Here is a 14,980-nt window from a genome sequence, read left to right as displayed (position 1 = left end):
TCCATCCTCCTGCGCACAACTCTATCCATAGCCCACGCCTCGCAACCATACAACATTGTTGGAACCACTATTCCTTCAAACATACCCATTTTTGCTTTCCGAGATAATGTTCTCGACTTCCACACATTCTTCAAGGCCCCCAGAATTTTCGCCCCCTCCCCCACCCTATGATCCACTTCCGCTTCCATGGTTCCATCCGCTGCCAGATCCACTCCCAGATATCTAAAACACTTCACTTCCTCCAGTTTTTCTCCATTCAAACTCACCTCCCAATTGACTTGACCCTCAACCCTACTGTACCTAATAACCTTGCTCTAATTCACATTTACTCTTAACTTTCTTCTTCCACACACTTTACCAAACTCAGTCACCAGCTTCTGCAGTTTCTCACATGAATCAGCCACCAGCGCTGTATCATCAGCAAACAACAACTGACTCACTTCTCAAGCTCTCTCATCCCCAACAGACTTCATACTTGCCCCTCTTTCCAAAACTCTTGCATTTACCTCCCTAACAACCCCATCCATAAACAAATTAAACAACCATGGAGACATCACACACCCCTACCACAAACCTACATTCACTGAGAGCCAATCACTTTCCTCTCTTCCTACACGTACACATGCCTTACATCCTCGATAAAAACTTTTCACTGCTTCTAACAACTTGCCTCCCACACCATATATTCTTAATACCTTCCACAGAGCATCTCTATCAACTCTATCATATGCCTTCTCCAGATCCATAAATGCTACATACAAATCCATTTGCTTTTCTAAGTATTTCTCACATACATTCTTCAAAGCAAACACCTGATCCACACATCCTCTACCACTTCTGAAACCACACTGCTCTTCCCCAATCTGATGCTTTGTACATGCCTTCACCCTCTCAATCAATACCCTCCCATATAATTTACCAGGAATACTCAACAAACTTATACCTCTGTAATTTGAGCACTCACTCTTATCCCCTTTGCCTTTGTACAATGGCACTATGCGCGCATTCTGCCAATCCTCAGGCACCTCACCATGAGTCATACATACATTAAATAACCTTACCAACCAGTCAACAATACAGTCACCCCCTTTTTTAATAAATTCCACTGCAATACCATCCAAACCTGCTGCCTTGCCGGCTTTCATCTTAGAAAAGCAAATGGATTTGTATGTAGCATTTATGGATTTGGAGAAGGCATATGATAGAGTTGATAGAGATGCTCTGTGGAAGGTATTAAGAATATATGGTGTGGGAGGCAAGTTGTTAGAAGCAGTGAAAAGTTTTTATCGAGGATGTAAGGCATGTGTACGTGTAGGAAGAGAGGAAAGTGATTGGCTCTCAGTGAATGTAGGTTTGTGGTAGGGGTGTGTGATGTCTCCATGGTTGTTTAATTTGTTTATGGATGGGGTTGTTAGGGAGGTGAATGCAAGAGTTTTGGAAAGAGGGGCAAGTATGCAGTCTGTTGTGGATGAGAGAGCTTGGGAAGTGAGTCAGTTTTTGTTCGCTGATGATACAGCGCTGGTGGCTGATTCATGTGAGAAACTGCAGAAGCTGGTGACTGAGTTTGGTAAAGTGTGTGAAAGAAGAATGCTGAGAGTAAATGTGAATAAGAGCAAGGTTACTAGGTACAGTAGGGTTGAGGGTCAAGTCAATTTGGAGGTAAGTTTGAATGGAGAAAAACTGGAGGAAGTGAAGTGTTTTAGATATCTGGGAGTGGATCTGGCAGCGGATGGAACCATGGAAGCGGAAGTGAATCATAGGGTGGGGGAGGGGGCGAAAATTCTGGGAGCGTTGAAGAATGTGTAGAAGTCGAGAACATTATCTTGGAAAGCAAAAATAGGTATGTTTGAAGGGATAGTGGTTCCAACAATGTTATATGGTTGCGAGGCGTGGGCTATGGATAGCATTGTGCGGAGGAGGGTAGATGTGCTGGAAATGGAATGTTTGAGGACAACATGCGGTGTGAGGTGGTTTGATCGAGTAAGTAATAATAGGGTAAGAGAGGTGTGTGGTAATAAAAAGAGTATGGTTGAGAGAGCAGAAGAGGGTGTTTTGAAATGGTTTGGTCACATGGAGAGAATGAGTGAGGAAAGATTGACCAAGAGCATATATGTGTCAGGTGGAGGGAACGAGGAGAAGTGGGAGACCAAATTGGAGGTGGAAAGATGGAGTGAAAAAGATTTTAAGTGATCGGGGCCTAAACATGCAAGACAGAATTGAGTGAGTTGGAACGATGTGGTATACCGGGGTCGATGTGCTGTCAATGGATTGAACCAGGGCATGTGAAGCGTCTGGGGTAAACCATGGAAAGTTCTGTGGGGCCTGGATGTGGAAAGGGAGCTGTAGTTTTGGTGCATTATTACGTGATAGCTAGAGACTGAGTGTGAACGAATGTGGCCTTTGTTGTCTCTTCCTAGCGCTACCTTGCACACATGAGGGGGGAGGGGGTTGTTCTTGCATGTGTGGCGAGGTGGTGATGGGAATGAATAAAGGCTGACAGTATGAATTATGTGCATGTGTATATATGTATATGTCTGTGTGTGTATATATATGTATACGTTGAGATGTATAGGATGTATATTCTGGAAATAAATCTTGCACTTATGTCAAAACACATGAGCAAAGTTGCAGTGTGGAAACAGGCATTAGACAAGGGTTTGTTGCATTTCAAATAAATCAACGTATTTCAGAAATGGAGGGAAGAAGGGGAAAGGGGGAGAGCAAAAAGTGAATAGAAGGATGGAGTGAATGATGCGTTGGGTTATTAGAGTCTAAGCTTTCAAGAGGGTGAGCGGAGTGCATGGGACAGAATTAGTCAGACCAGTATGGTGTAGAGTGGGCAACATGCTGTCAGTGGATTGCACCATGACATATAAAGCTGTCAAGGTAAACCCTGGAATAGTGTGTTGAGCTTGGCTGTGCACTGTAAGGCTTGGATTTAGGCGCATTATACATGACAGCTAGAGGGAGAAAGTGTGCAGTTAAGACCATTGCATGTTTATTCCTGACACTTCTTCACTAAGGTGGGAGAAGCTGATGTATATATATATATATATATATATATATATATATATATATATATATATATATATATATATATATATAGTCTTAAGTGCCTTGCAGCTATTTGCTGGATTCATGAAATTGTTCTCAGATGTAGTGATAAAAGGCTATAGGCTTGGGAAACCCATCACAGTGCTTTTTATTGCATCATATGTGAAAAATGGTGTTTTGATATATATTTTTTCCACAGATGACTCAACGTTTGGACCTTTATGCAGGATCTTTATCTGCTGCTATCCAACCTGATTACCAGCCACCAGTGGTAAAAGACTATTACTGAAATGTCTTGAGACAGCAGCGAGAATCAAACTTTTTATTCCTGTGCACAAAAATCAGAATTACTTATTTTTCTGTGAACATTGTCATTTCAAAGTTCATTGTATGTTATTCTCAATTGTTCATAGAATTTATGAAAAATGCAGCTGTCCTTGAAGATTACTCATTTCATTGTTTATTGAAAAATATGATGTTAAATATTGTTTCAGACATTTTTATATTTCTCATAAGAATTAGATAATAATTTTTTTTATATGATAAGTTGTTCATCAAGTGTCATTTCATTGGTAGTGAATTTATGAAAAATGGAGCTGCCTTTGAAAATTACCCATTTCATTGTTTATTAAAGAATAAGGTATTAAATGTTGTGTGAGACATTACTTTGTTTTTTACAAGAGTCAAGTTAATAGTTTTTATTTATACAATAAGTTGTTCTTTAAATGTAATTTCATTGGTATAGAATTTATGAAAAATGTAGCTGCCTTTTAAGATTATTCATTTCTTTGTTTTATTCATTTCTTTGTTTATCAAACAATAAGATATAAAATGTTGTTTGGGACATATTTCTATATCTCACAAGAATCAAGTTTATAGTTTTGTTTATATAGTAAGTTCTTTAAATGTAACTTCATTGATATGCTTGTTATTGGTGATAACCCATTGTATCATCATACTCAAGTAATACTTACTGTTTTATAACTATAAAATTCGTTGCATTAATATCTACTTAAAGGTCGATGGTAATACTTTAATTAGACTCTTCATATAAGGTTCACTTAGTTTTGGTATGTGATGTTGTTTAGGGCTATCACTTTCCATTATGCTAAAATATCTAATAAATATTCTATTATTTTTATATGCGATGATATTTTTTCCATGATACTGTGCATGAATATCTTTCCTAATTACATGTTGAAGGAACTGATCCTAGAGCTTGTTAATGGACAGTACTTTGGCATGATTAGAAGATTTGTAATAAAATGAGGAAAGTTTTTAGACACAAATTATGCTACTCTTTAAAGTAAAGAACTTATATTTTATAAAATAAACTTTTTTTTAAGTATTCATATGAAACTGATTGAATTGAGTTGCATTACATATGACTTCTAAAGAATGGTTGTGGGTGAACATAGCCATTCTTCATCAGTGCCGGACACTACCTTTCTAACTAGAAATAGTGAGCAGGTATGAAGAAAAAGGAAATGAGTTTCTTCAACTCTCTAATTATGAACATCTTAGTCAAGTGATGAGGCTACTCTCAAGTCAGAGATGTTACAATATACAAAACAATTTGCCTGGTAATCATAATGAGATACTGAAATATTGTAATATTTGCTAGCAGACACTTGGTCTCCATAACTTTTCACCGGATGTGGGACTATGGTGAGAGGTTAGGGACAATGTTGAGTCCCAAGTCATTCTCACGCATAGTTGACTCCTTCACTATTCTTCTTAGGTGGGACTCTAGTGGGAGGTTGGGGAGAATGCCAACTCCTAAGTCATTCACGCACATAGATTTCTGCACCTTGTTTGCCGCTAGTTGATAATCATACTGAGGCCTTCTTTCTGTATGAACCATCCTCATAACATTACATTTACTCAGGTTGAATGTCAATAGTTATGCATCAAACCAATGAAGGAGTTTTACGAAGTCCCTTTGTAAGGTGATGCAATCTTGTATGACTTTCACTTCCTTCATAAACTTTGCATCGCCTGCAAACCAATTTATGTAAGAATTCATACCTTCTGTTAAATCTTTTACACATATCAGGAAGAGTAATGGTCCCAGAATAAAACCCTTTGGCACTCCGCTGGTTACCTCCCCCCTGTTTTGATAAGGCTTCTCTTCACATGCATCCTTTGTTCCCTTTCTCCTAGAAAATCTTTGTCCCCTTTATTCTTACCTGGTGATCCAACTTCTTTCTCAGCTTTCCGTGTGGTGTAGTGTCAAAATCTCTATGGCAGTCGAGGTATAAACAGTTCACCCTACCTTCCCCTATGTCTAAGATAGAACTCACTTGTAGAAATACAAGAGGGTGAGAGGTGTTCATGGGACAGAACTAGTTGGATCACCATGCTGTCAGTGGATTGCACCATGGTATATTATGTGGTCAAGGTAAACCATAGAATAGTAGCACTAGGTTTTGTTTTGGGTGCACATCACTTACATATATTGAAGTAATGATAGTAGAATAGAACCATGACCCCATTTTATTTAGGCTTTTCTGACATGTATCTCGTTTTCTTTGTCTTGGATAATCTTTGGTGTCCTTCAGAGGGGTATCCCTTTATTCTTGCCTGGTGATCCAACTTTTTTCTCAGCCTCCCTTGTGGCATAGTTCTCCCTGGCAGCCCACATAAAAAGTCCATTCAGCTTTCCCTTCGTCTAAGACAGAACTCGCTCTCTTGTTGAAATATAAGAGGTTTGTTGCACAGGACGTCGTTTCCCTATAACCATGCTGTCTCTTGAAATTTCTCCTTTGTAGAAAGTTGCACTTGTGCTTTATGATTATCTTTTCCTGAACTTTACAATCCTCACTTGTCAAGTGAGATCTGTCTGAAATAAAGTTTATGACTGTTCAGTGCTTTCTCCTGGTCTTATATGGACAGGTATGATGTTTACAAGTGGTATTATACCTTTGCAATCAAACTGAGAATGTAGAAAACATTGTGTATTGTCAGGTTGCAAATTCCCCATTTTTCATTTAAAAAAAAAAAAAATCTACGGAAAAAACTATATTTTACTGAAATAGAATGTTTAACCTCATGTCCTTAATCTGATATGAAGTCATTTGGTCATTATGGAGGCAGTTCTATAATTAATGACCTTACTGCCCATTATAGGCAACTTGACCTTGTACCAGCAAACGTGTCATAATTATGTATGATGTTAATATGTTAATTATCTATGATGTTAATATGTTAATGCCTCATGTGAGACTGTCAGAGCCGACCAGTGTAAATGTCTTGAGGCTGTGGGAAAGGGAGCTGTGGTTTGGGTGCATTATTACATGACAGCTAGAGACTGAGTGTGAATGAATGTGGCCTTTGTGGTCTTTTCCTAGCGCTACCTCGCACACATGAGGGGGGAAGGGGGTTGTTATTCCATATGTGGCGAGGTGGCGATGGGAGTGAATAAAGGCAACTATGAATTATGTACATGTGTATACATGTATATGTCTGTATGTATATATATGTATACATTGAGATGTATAGGTATGTATATTTGCGTGTGTGGACGTGTATGTATATACATGTGTATGTGGGTTGGACCATTCTTTCGTCTTTTTCCTTGCGTTACCTCGCTAACGCGGGAGAGAGCGACAAAGCAAAATAAATAAATAAATTACATATATATATATATATATATATATATATATATATATATATATATATATATATATAGTGTGCGACCTGGCCTTGAATTATGTGATCATGGCAAGGTTGCGTCTGTCATAAGGTTTACCTGAAATGCCCTCAGCTTGACCGTAAACCACCGATGACTCAGATAACAAGGTCCACATGGTCTATAAGCCACTGAAAACGTGACAAAACTGTATTCTTAAATCAAATATTACCTTTATAAATATTCCATATCACGCTCTGGGGTTCCTGGCAAACTTTAGCCACAACAAATCACTTTATGTATTCATGGGAATGGAGTCCGGATTCCCCGAATTAATTCCTTTGGTCCGTAAAAATGTAGACTTTATTTGCTGGTTGGTATAAATTGTCGATTTAAGTGTTTACGGCCTTGAAATGGGTTCATAATAACGTAATCCTCCAAACATCCATTTAAAATAATTTGTTTCACTAAATGGATCGTTGGCTGACAATTTCTCCACCAAACCTTGCGTTAAATAATGCATTATTATCATTAAAAAAAATATCGGAGATTCGGTGTATGGCGTCCTCTTCTACTCTTGGATCCAGCCATTGTGTCATCATTTGAACGGCTGAGTGAGTCATACTCTCACATGGCGTCGCTAGTTTCGTTGATCTAATAACTTATAACCTAGCATCGAAGAGACCCGCTGTGGTGGCGCCATTGGCTAGCCATGACCTTATGGCCACTGAGATAAGGTTAGGTCAAGGGAGTGTGAGCACGTGTGTTGGTTGTGGAGCGCGGGAGATGGTTGCATAACACCACGAGGAAAAATGATTCATTTTCCTCGTGGTTTTATGCATATATATATATATATATATATATATATATATATATATATATATATATAATATATATATATGTATATATATATATATATATATATATTTATAGTTATTTATTCGCCATTACCCACATTTGGGTGATATCGTCAACACAGGCGAAGAAACCACCTCATTTTCTCTCGCAAGCCGTCAAATCTAATATACGAAAACCATTACCTTCCAGCCATTACCCCATGATTTTTCTCTGGACGGAGTGTGGTTGTACTCAGAACCACCGCTTTTCCATTAGCTCCTGCAGCCATAAGATGCGCCCCACTCTGTAGCAGGGGCAGTATGCACCTTTAAGTGGGTCCTTTAACGAGACTTTTTACTATTTTTCGACGACCATCAATGATACAACCTCGCCAAGGTGGATTTACCCCCATACACTATGAGAAAACAATAAGGCTTCAAAATTCTTGTCTCAGCTTTACCGACTGCCTGTCCCTTTGGAGACGCGTTGCTGGGGCTAACTATGCTTGTTAACATGTCTATAAACCTTATTTTATGATGCCCCCTTAATTTACTAAAACCAGTAGTATGCTAGTTAATTAACCCGATAACTTACCAAGGACAAATCGTATCACAAAATGAATGTATGAGCAGTTGTATTTTTTTTGTTCAGGGAAGGAACTCAAAGATGGAGGTGGGTGCAAATGTCACCATGTGAGGAAATGTTTGCCCTGCTTGAGGTTGACGCTCCCTCGGCGTCACTACCAATGTCACCTGCCTAGTAACAGGTGTTTGTTTACTCTTTTAAGGGACACAGGTGCAAAGACATTTGGGAAGCGGCTCAGTGTAAGTTCATTTTTGGGAAAGCGGTTTGGTATTTGCATGATTGTTGTGTAGACGGTCGTTAAGATGTGTTTTAGGCCATGTTATCATTTGGTAACAACATATATGGCAGTGATCCATTCACGTATATCTTTCACAATATAAGAAAGGAATTGGATGTCCATTATATGATAACGTTTTAGCATGAGATCTATAATTTAAAATCCTTCAAACATCTTACTTTGCATAGGGTGAGTTAGATGTTAATGATATTGTAATTTACTAAAGCACGTGTATTACAGTTGCCATCTGTTATCAAACTTTATTATATTTAGTTTGGCAAAATATCAACTGATAGCGTTATGGGATTATACGTAAGATAGAGTTATTCCTTTGCAAGGCTGTTAATACCCGATGCATCAAATGTATATTGTCATGATGTATACATTAAAAGATGTTTATGAGTTCACGTTTGGGTTGGACCACGTGAAAAAACAATCAACTCATCTTTGCATTTGCGATTTTCTTGCATTATAGTGCAAATGAAATAATCAAAATTGTATAAAATGATTATATCCTATCTTAATTGTTGAGAATTAACTATATAAGTATCCTCTTTGATCGGTAGAATTTTATTGTAATTATATTTGTATTTGAAAATCAACATTTCGAAAGATGTACGTACCGGCGCATTCAACCTAGTTCAACGGACGGCCGCCAGTGGCGCTGTAGTTTGTTGTTAGTGTGAATGAACCGCGTGTTGTTGTGCGTGTATTTGTGAAAATTTGTTGATGTATTGTAAGTATATCGAGTTGACAGTGGTGTCTAACGTGTATCAAACGCTAACTATATAATTTCCCAGACTTACCGGCAGCCAATGATGTGATGATACATAGAAAGTGATGACAATATTGTGTGTGTCGTCTGCTCTGGGTCCATGCTGTCAGAAAGTTTCGCATGGTAGCCCTTACTATTAATATATTTTGGCACTCCTGGTCATCGAGTCACATGCTTTTGGCTTGGGTCTGCACTTGCTCTCGCCGACCACGAGCTCAGTCTGTCTCAGAGGTTTGGTTAAAAGGTTGACCTGGGCCTCATGTCTTTTGATATGTGGCATGTTTGCAAAAGGAAACTTGAGAGTCGTATTTATGAGGATTGGCATTGATGCGCCATTATTATGGTAGTGTCGGCGTGACGTTATTTCTCATGGACTGCAATGCATCTCGTAAGCATGATGAATAAAGGGCGAGGGCAAATTCCAGGTCCATGTTGCTTAGTAGCTTTGGTTTGTTATGATTTTTTTTGAGGGAGGGGAAGCCATGAAAACTTGACCTTGGGCTCGACACGAATTAGTATATTTAGACCATTTTATGGGTTATCAGTGCCTTAGCAGGGGAGAAAGTGGTAAATTCTTAGTCTAGTGAAACATTTTGTAGGTATATTTACGAATTGAGTTGTTGATTAAACATCAACTTGTTTGTATGAGTCCAAACCCCATGGATGGAACACAGTGGTGTTGATAGTGACCAATAACTAACCAGTAAGTAATGTAAGCATCAGTAGACTTGTTGCTGATAGGTAAGCATCGGTAGATAGTGAGAAACTTGATAATTTTTTATGGTAATTTGTACAAAACATTTGAAGATAAGTGATCATTTATGCCCTTGGTATATTGAATGTGTTTACTCCTTATGTGAAGGGAGTGGCTCCTAACATGGTTGGTATATCATGCTTGATTTCTGTAGGCTTGGGAACTGGAAGATCTGAGCTTGCATGAGGACATGCGACTTTGTGTGATCATTGTGTGTGTGCATAGAAACTTATGCATAGATCAACTTCGAAGCTGTTTTTGGGTAATGACTTCTTATGTTATAGATGCTTTCATGTAGTTTATGGTGGTTGTGGAAATAACTGCAGAGCATGGTTTAGAGCTTTGTATTTTATTTGTTGTCCTTAAACTATGGACACCACTTAAATTCTAAACAGTTGAAACAGAGCTGGTGAAATAATGCCAGTAATACAAGAGAAGACGTTGTCAACTAATAAGATTTATGCTTTTGTTAACAGTATTGCTTTGCTGTACGTATTTTCCTGATTTTGTATCATGGTCACCAACATGCCAGTGTGATGCCATACTTCCTGGTCTTTGAAAAATGGCTTTTCTTTAGCTGAAAACTAAGTTTTCTTGTGAGATGAAAGTACACCATATCAGGGAAATACAACATTTAAGGAACAGGTGCTATGGGCTTCATGTGGAGAAGACTAGATATGGAACTGGGGAAGATTTAGGGAAAACCTGGGGAGGACCTTGGGAAGACAGGAAGACGTATTTGTGTAGTTGATTTTGCATATTTTTATTTTGTTACTGTTCTGCAGCTGAACTATAGCACCTAGATGTTCCAGATATAGAGTGTTGTTAGTTTTGATTCTGGGCATGATTTAAGCTACTGCATGTAGTCCTTGAAGGCTGTTTTTAGGTTGCCATTTTTTTCCAGGCAACACTGGATATTCTGCAGGTGTGAAATGGCCTTTAAGGCCAACATGCACTAGGTTAAAACCTTTTCCAGTTTCTAAAATGAATAAAACCCAAAATTTTGGGCCCGGAGGTGCTATGTTAAAGAGCTAGTTAATTGTAAAATTAATTCCAGGGGTTTTGCAGTTAATGATTTTAAATTTCAAATTTCAGTTTAGTTAATGAACACTCTTTTCACATTATATGAAGATTATCACCAACCCTCCATGTCTTCCTATCCCTCCCACGTCTTTCACTTTTGTCACACCTGAAAATGTACTTTTGAATCTGTGGTATTCTATCCACGCTACTTGTCACATTGGTTTCTGCTAGTGCTGTCGTAAAGTCGTCTTGGTCAGCAACCCATTCAACAGTGGAATTATGTTAGTGTTGTACAGTCATAAAGTCCCTGGATGATGGGAATGCAAAAGATGCAACGCTGCTTGTTCTCAGGTTTATGGGCGAGTTTGCTTTGAGGTTATGCAGTGTGCCACTTTGTTTTGTTTTATTTGTCACGCTGGTTGAGTCATTATGGTAATGTTTCTGAATTGAAATTTTTCATCTCTTGTATCTTATTGAGGATGATTTCTATCTCCCACTCTGTATTTCTCTCATACACTAGCTTGTGTGTTGTAAATGAATTTGGTGTTCATGTGGTTTGGTTGCTGGGTTGTATAATTTGGTATGTGTTGTGTGGTGAGCTGGACTGTGCACTCTGAAGCAATATTTTTCATTTTTTTTTTATAACTTGCAATTCTGGATGATAGAAATGGCATTTATCCCTGAAGCATCATTTGCATTATAGAATGCAACACTCTCTTGGACAGTGAAATTTATGTTGTCTTTCGTATTCATGCTCCCAGACTTACTCTTCTGGTGTTAGACAAATACATGTCCATGGCTTTTTCAATAGCTGTTATTTGATATTTTCATTATGTAACATTGATGGATTATTTATGGAACTGGTAAAATCATTATCAAGTTATTGGTACATTTAGCTGTCAGGCAGTCATTTTGTTGGTTGTAGGCAAACCTCTAGTGTAAAATAAAGAATAGGTTTGTGGAGTCAGAAATTCTGTGATTTGAAAGAAAAAAAAGTGGTTAAAAGAAATACATATAGACTTTTGGTTTACCTCCAAGAGGAAATCAATGGAAAGGGATTCTTTTCTCGACACCTTGCCAGTTCCTCGTCGGCATTCTGAAAGGTAGGAAGCAGATGAAGACTGGATTGAATGGCATTGCAAACTAGTTTGTGTTGTCATAAGTATGTTTATTTTGCAACTTTCCTCTCCTTTGTAGCAATGTTCATTTGGCAACAAGCTTGTTGTTATCCAGATGTTAAGTAGCTTGCTGTACTTCATGTAAAGCTATATATATTTTTTTACTGCTTTCATTTGACTGTGTATGGTGTAGTAATTTGACTACTGTAGCATACTAGAACAAAGATTAGATTTGTGTTACGATCACAAAGTCTCACATATTTTGATATACATTATATGCACCCTAACGCAGAACTGCATATGAGATCTTGTGATGATTAGAATGGATTGTTTGATACTGTATATATTGATACAGTTTAGCATATGAAGACTTCCCTTGACAATGCTGTTTTGAATCTTTGACTAGTTAGACTAGAGATGTTCACCTTGGTATTCATAAGCTTGATGTGGTTTGTAGACACTTATTCATAATGAAAAATAAAGCTAGTACAGTAAAAATGAAAAAGTAGAATAGAATTTCATGCACTTAGGAAAATATTGTAAAGTTTTTGTGTGAAATTTTATTGTTGTAAAATTTATAGGGTGATCTGCATGATTCATGCTTGAGGTAAACTCAGTTTTTCAGTGTTAGAAAATTTTTCTCAGTAATGTACCCCCCTCCTCCTCCTCCTCCCAACTGTAGAATAGATGTTTGGACAGCTCTAAGTTAGTTCTTTTCATCTTTTTCGCCTTCATTGCCGTATATGTATGGATTCATCAAAACACATAAGCCAAACTTTCTAGCAGGACCCATAGTGAGTTCAGTGGGCTCAATCGCATATAGATTATCAAAATGGTTTGTTTCTTTATTAAGCCCACTAGTTAGTTACATATTGAATTCTAATATGTAGATTTATTTAACAAGTTAATGATATCCACATTGATTTTGATTTCAAACTGTTAAATTTTGGTTTCATCCTTGTTCCCTAAAGTTCCAGTTGATGACCTCTTAGAATATTTGGTTGATGTTTTGGATAATCTTGATTTACCAGTTTTAAATTGTGTGTGTATTTGATTGATAAGATTTTGTGTAAAATACTGTGTATTTGAAATTAATGGAGAATATTATGCTCAGAAATTTGGAATGGCAATGGGTAACTCTCTTTCACTTGTATTAAGTAATCTTTACTTGGATTTCTTTGAAACAAAATTACTAAGGGATATCTTACCTTCAAAAGCCTAAGGCAATTTGTTTTAGGTATGTAGATGATGTTCTTTGTGTTTGACCATGAAAAATGAAAATTTAAAGCCATTTCATGCCTTTTTTGTCATTTTAGAACGTCAAAGTGAGTATTTGGATCTGTCCATCTGGTGCATCTGTGCATTGGGGGGGGGGGCATCGGGGAGGAGGAAGACATGCATACTAAGGGAGGAGGAAGAAACAAGAGAATTGGATGAGACAATTTTTAGAAGTGGTCGGAAGTTGTGGTATGTTGCAGTTGATTGTGTGCCAGCATCATACATGATATGTGTCATAGTTAAGATATCCAGACAATAGAAGAGAGTGAAGAAGTTTATCTGAGAATTATTGTAAAGCTTATGTTTCATTGACGCTTCTTTGTGCTAGACTTCCCTTGCTCACCTTGTACTGTGGGAGATGGAGACTGACATAGGTGAATCCTCCTAGCTGATAGAAATGCTACTTAGAGCTTGAGTTTTGTGTGGTTGGTGTGGATAGGCCTACTAGGACATGTTCTGAGGTTTATGAATGTTGAGCCTGGCACACAAGTTGATACTGTGGCATGGAAGCCATGTCTCTTGTGATGCATGTCACAAGTGATCATAAACCATCAGATGATGTATGTAGTAGTTTCAAGGTTCTTAAGGTTGAAAAATATCAAGTTCAAACTAAGAGTTTTTGCAACACTGTCCACTGTTTTGAATGTTATTAGTAAACTGATGATACAGCAGCCTTTCTATGGATTTTACGTAGCTAGATTTACTTTTTATTGTTACATCTCATTCTTTATGGCAAACATTTTTCATGCTGGTTGAACAGAGATTTTACAGTTGCAAGGAGGAAACTTAATGATGAGTTTATAGGAGTTAATTATGGCACTCGGAAAGCTTTACTAATCAACTTCTACTGGGCTGGATGTAAGAATATGCCAGGTACGAGTGTTTACTGTAGAAATTTTTTTGAAGAATTTTGGAAGTACATTAATGTTCTGAAGTACTTTATGGATGCGAATGTTTACAATGATAACGGTTTAAAGCATTGGTCTCTCTTTTCTTTTCTTTCAAACTATTCGCCATTTCCCACATTAGTGAGGTAGCGTTAAGAACAGAGGACTGGGCCTTTGAGGGAATACCCACACCTGGCCCAATTCTCTGTTCCTTCTTTTGGAAAATTGAAAAAAAAAACCGAGAGGGGAGGATTTCCAGCCCCCTGCTCCCTCCCCTTTTAGTCGCCTTCTACGACACGCAGGGAATACGTGGGAAGTATTCTTAATCCCCTATCCCCAGGGATATTAAAGCATTGGTAAAGGTGGAAAAAGAGCATTAACGTTATAAACCAGTCAGTAGTGGACCTGAAACTGGTTTACCTTTAGATCATGGTAGTTTGAATCATTCATACACTATGGTGGGTGGTTGCTGTTATTTAGTTGTTGCTAGTTTATTGCTTATCTGTAGCTCTTAGTATCTCTGGTTCAGCATGAAAATTAACATAAGCATCAAGGGTAGGCAGAGACAGGCTGGATGAAATTATTTTGTATTAGGTTTCTACATTATGTATTTGTTTTGGGAGGTAATAGAAATTATGGATACAAGAACCCCTCAGGGTAGTTGACTACTTTGCAGATTATATGGGTATTTGTATGGGTTTGCTTCTTCTTTCCCCTATTGAAAGTTAATGGTGCACTTTATGTGTATGTTAAAGTGTCTT

At 37.8% G+C, this 14,980-nt stretch overlaps 1 protein-coding gene across 4 annotated transcripts in view; it reads left to right on the top strand.

Moving 5' to 3' along the window:
• Window positions 1-4,195, top strand: part of pyd3 (beta-ureidopropionase pyd3) — a 44,614-nt gene extending 40,419 nt beyond the window's left edge. For all 4 annotated transcript variants that reach the window (XM_071685345.1, XM_071685342.1, XM_071685343.1 and 1 more), the window contains exon 10: window positions 3,254-4,195. In XM_071685345.1, coding sequence (XP_071541446.1) covers window positions 3,254-3,343 — 90 coding nt within the window. In that variant the 3' untranslated portion in view covers window positions 3,344-4,195. The remainder of the gene's footprint in view (window positions 1-3,253) is intronic.
• Window positions 4,196-14,980: the final 10,785 nt, after the last annotated feature.

The sequence above is a fragment of the Panulirus ornatus genome, chromosome 40 (assembly GCF_036320965.1).
Source record: "Panulirus ornatus isolate Po-2019 chromosome 40, ASM3632096v1, whole genome shotgun sequence".
NCBI classification, from domain to species: domain Eukaryota; kingdom Metazoa; phylum Arthropoda; class Malacostraca; order Decapoda; family Palinuridae; genus Panulirus; species Panulirus ornatus.
This window is presented reverse-complemented; position numbering and strand designations above follow the sequence as displayed.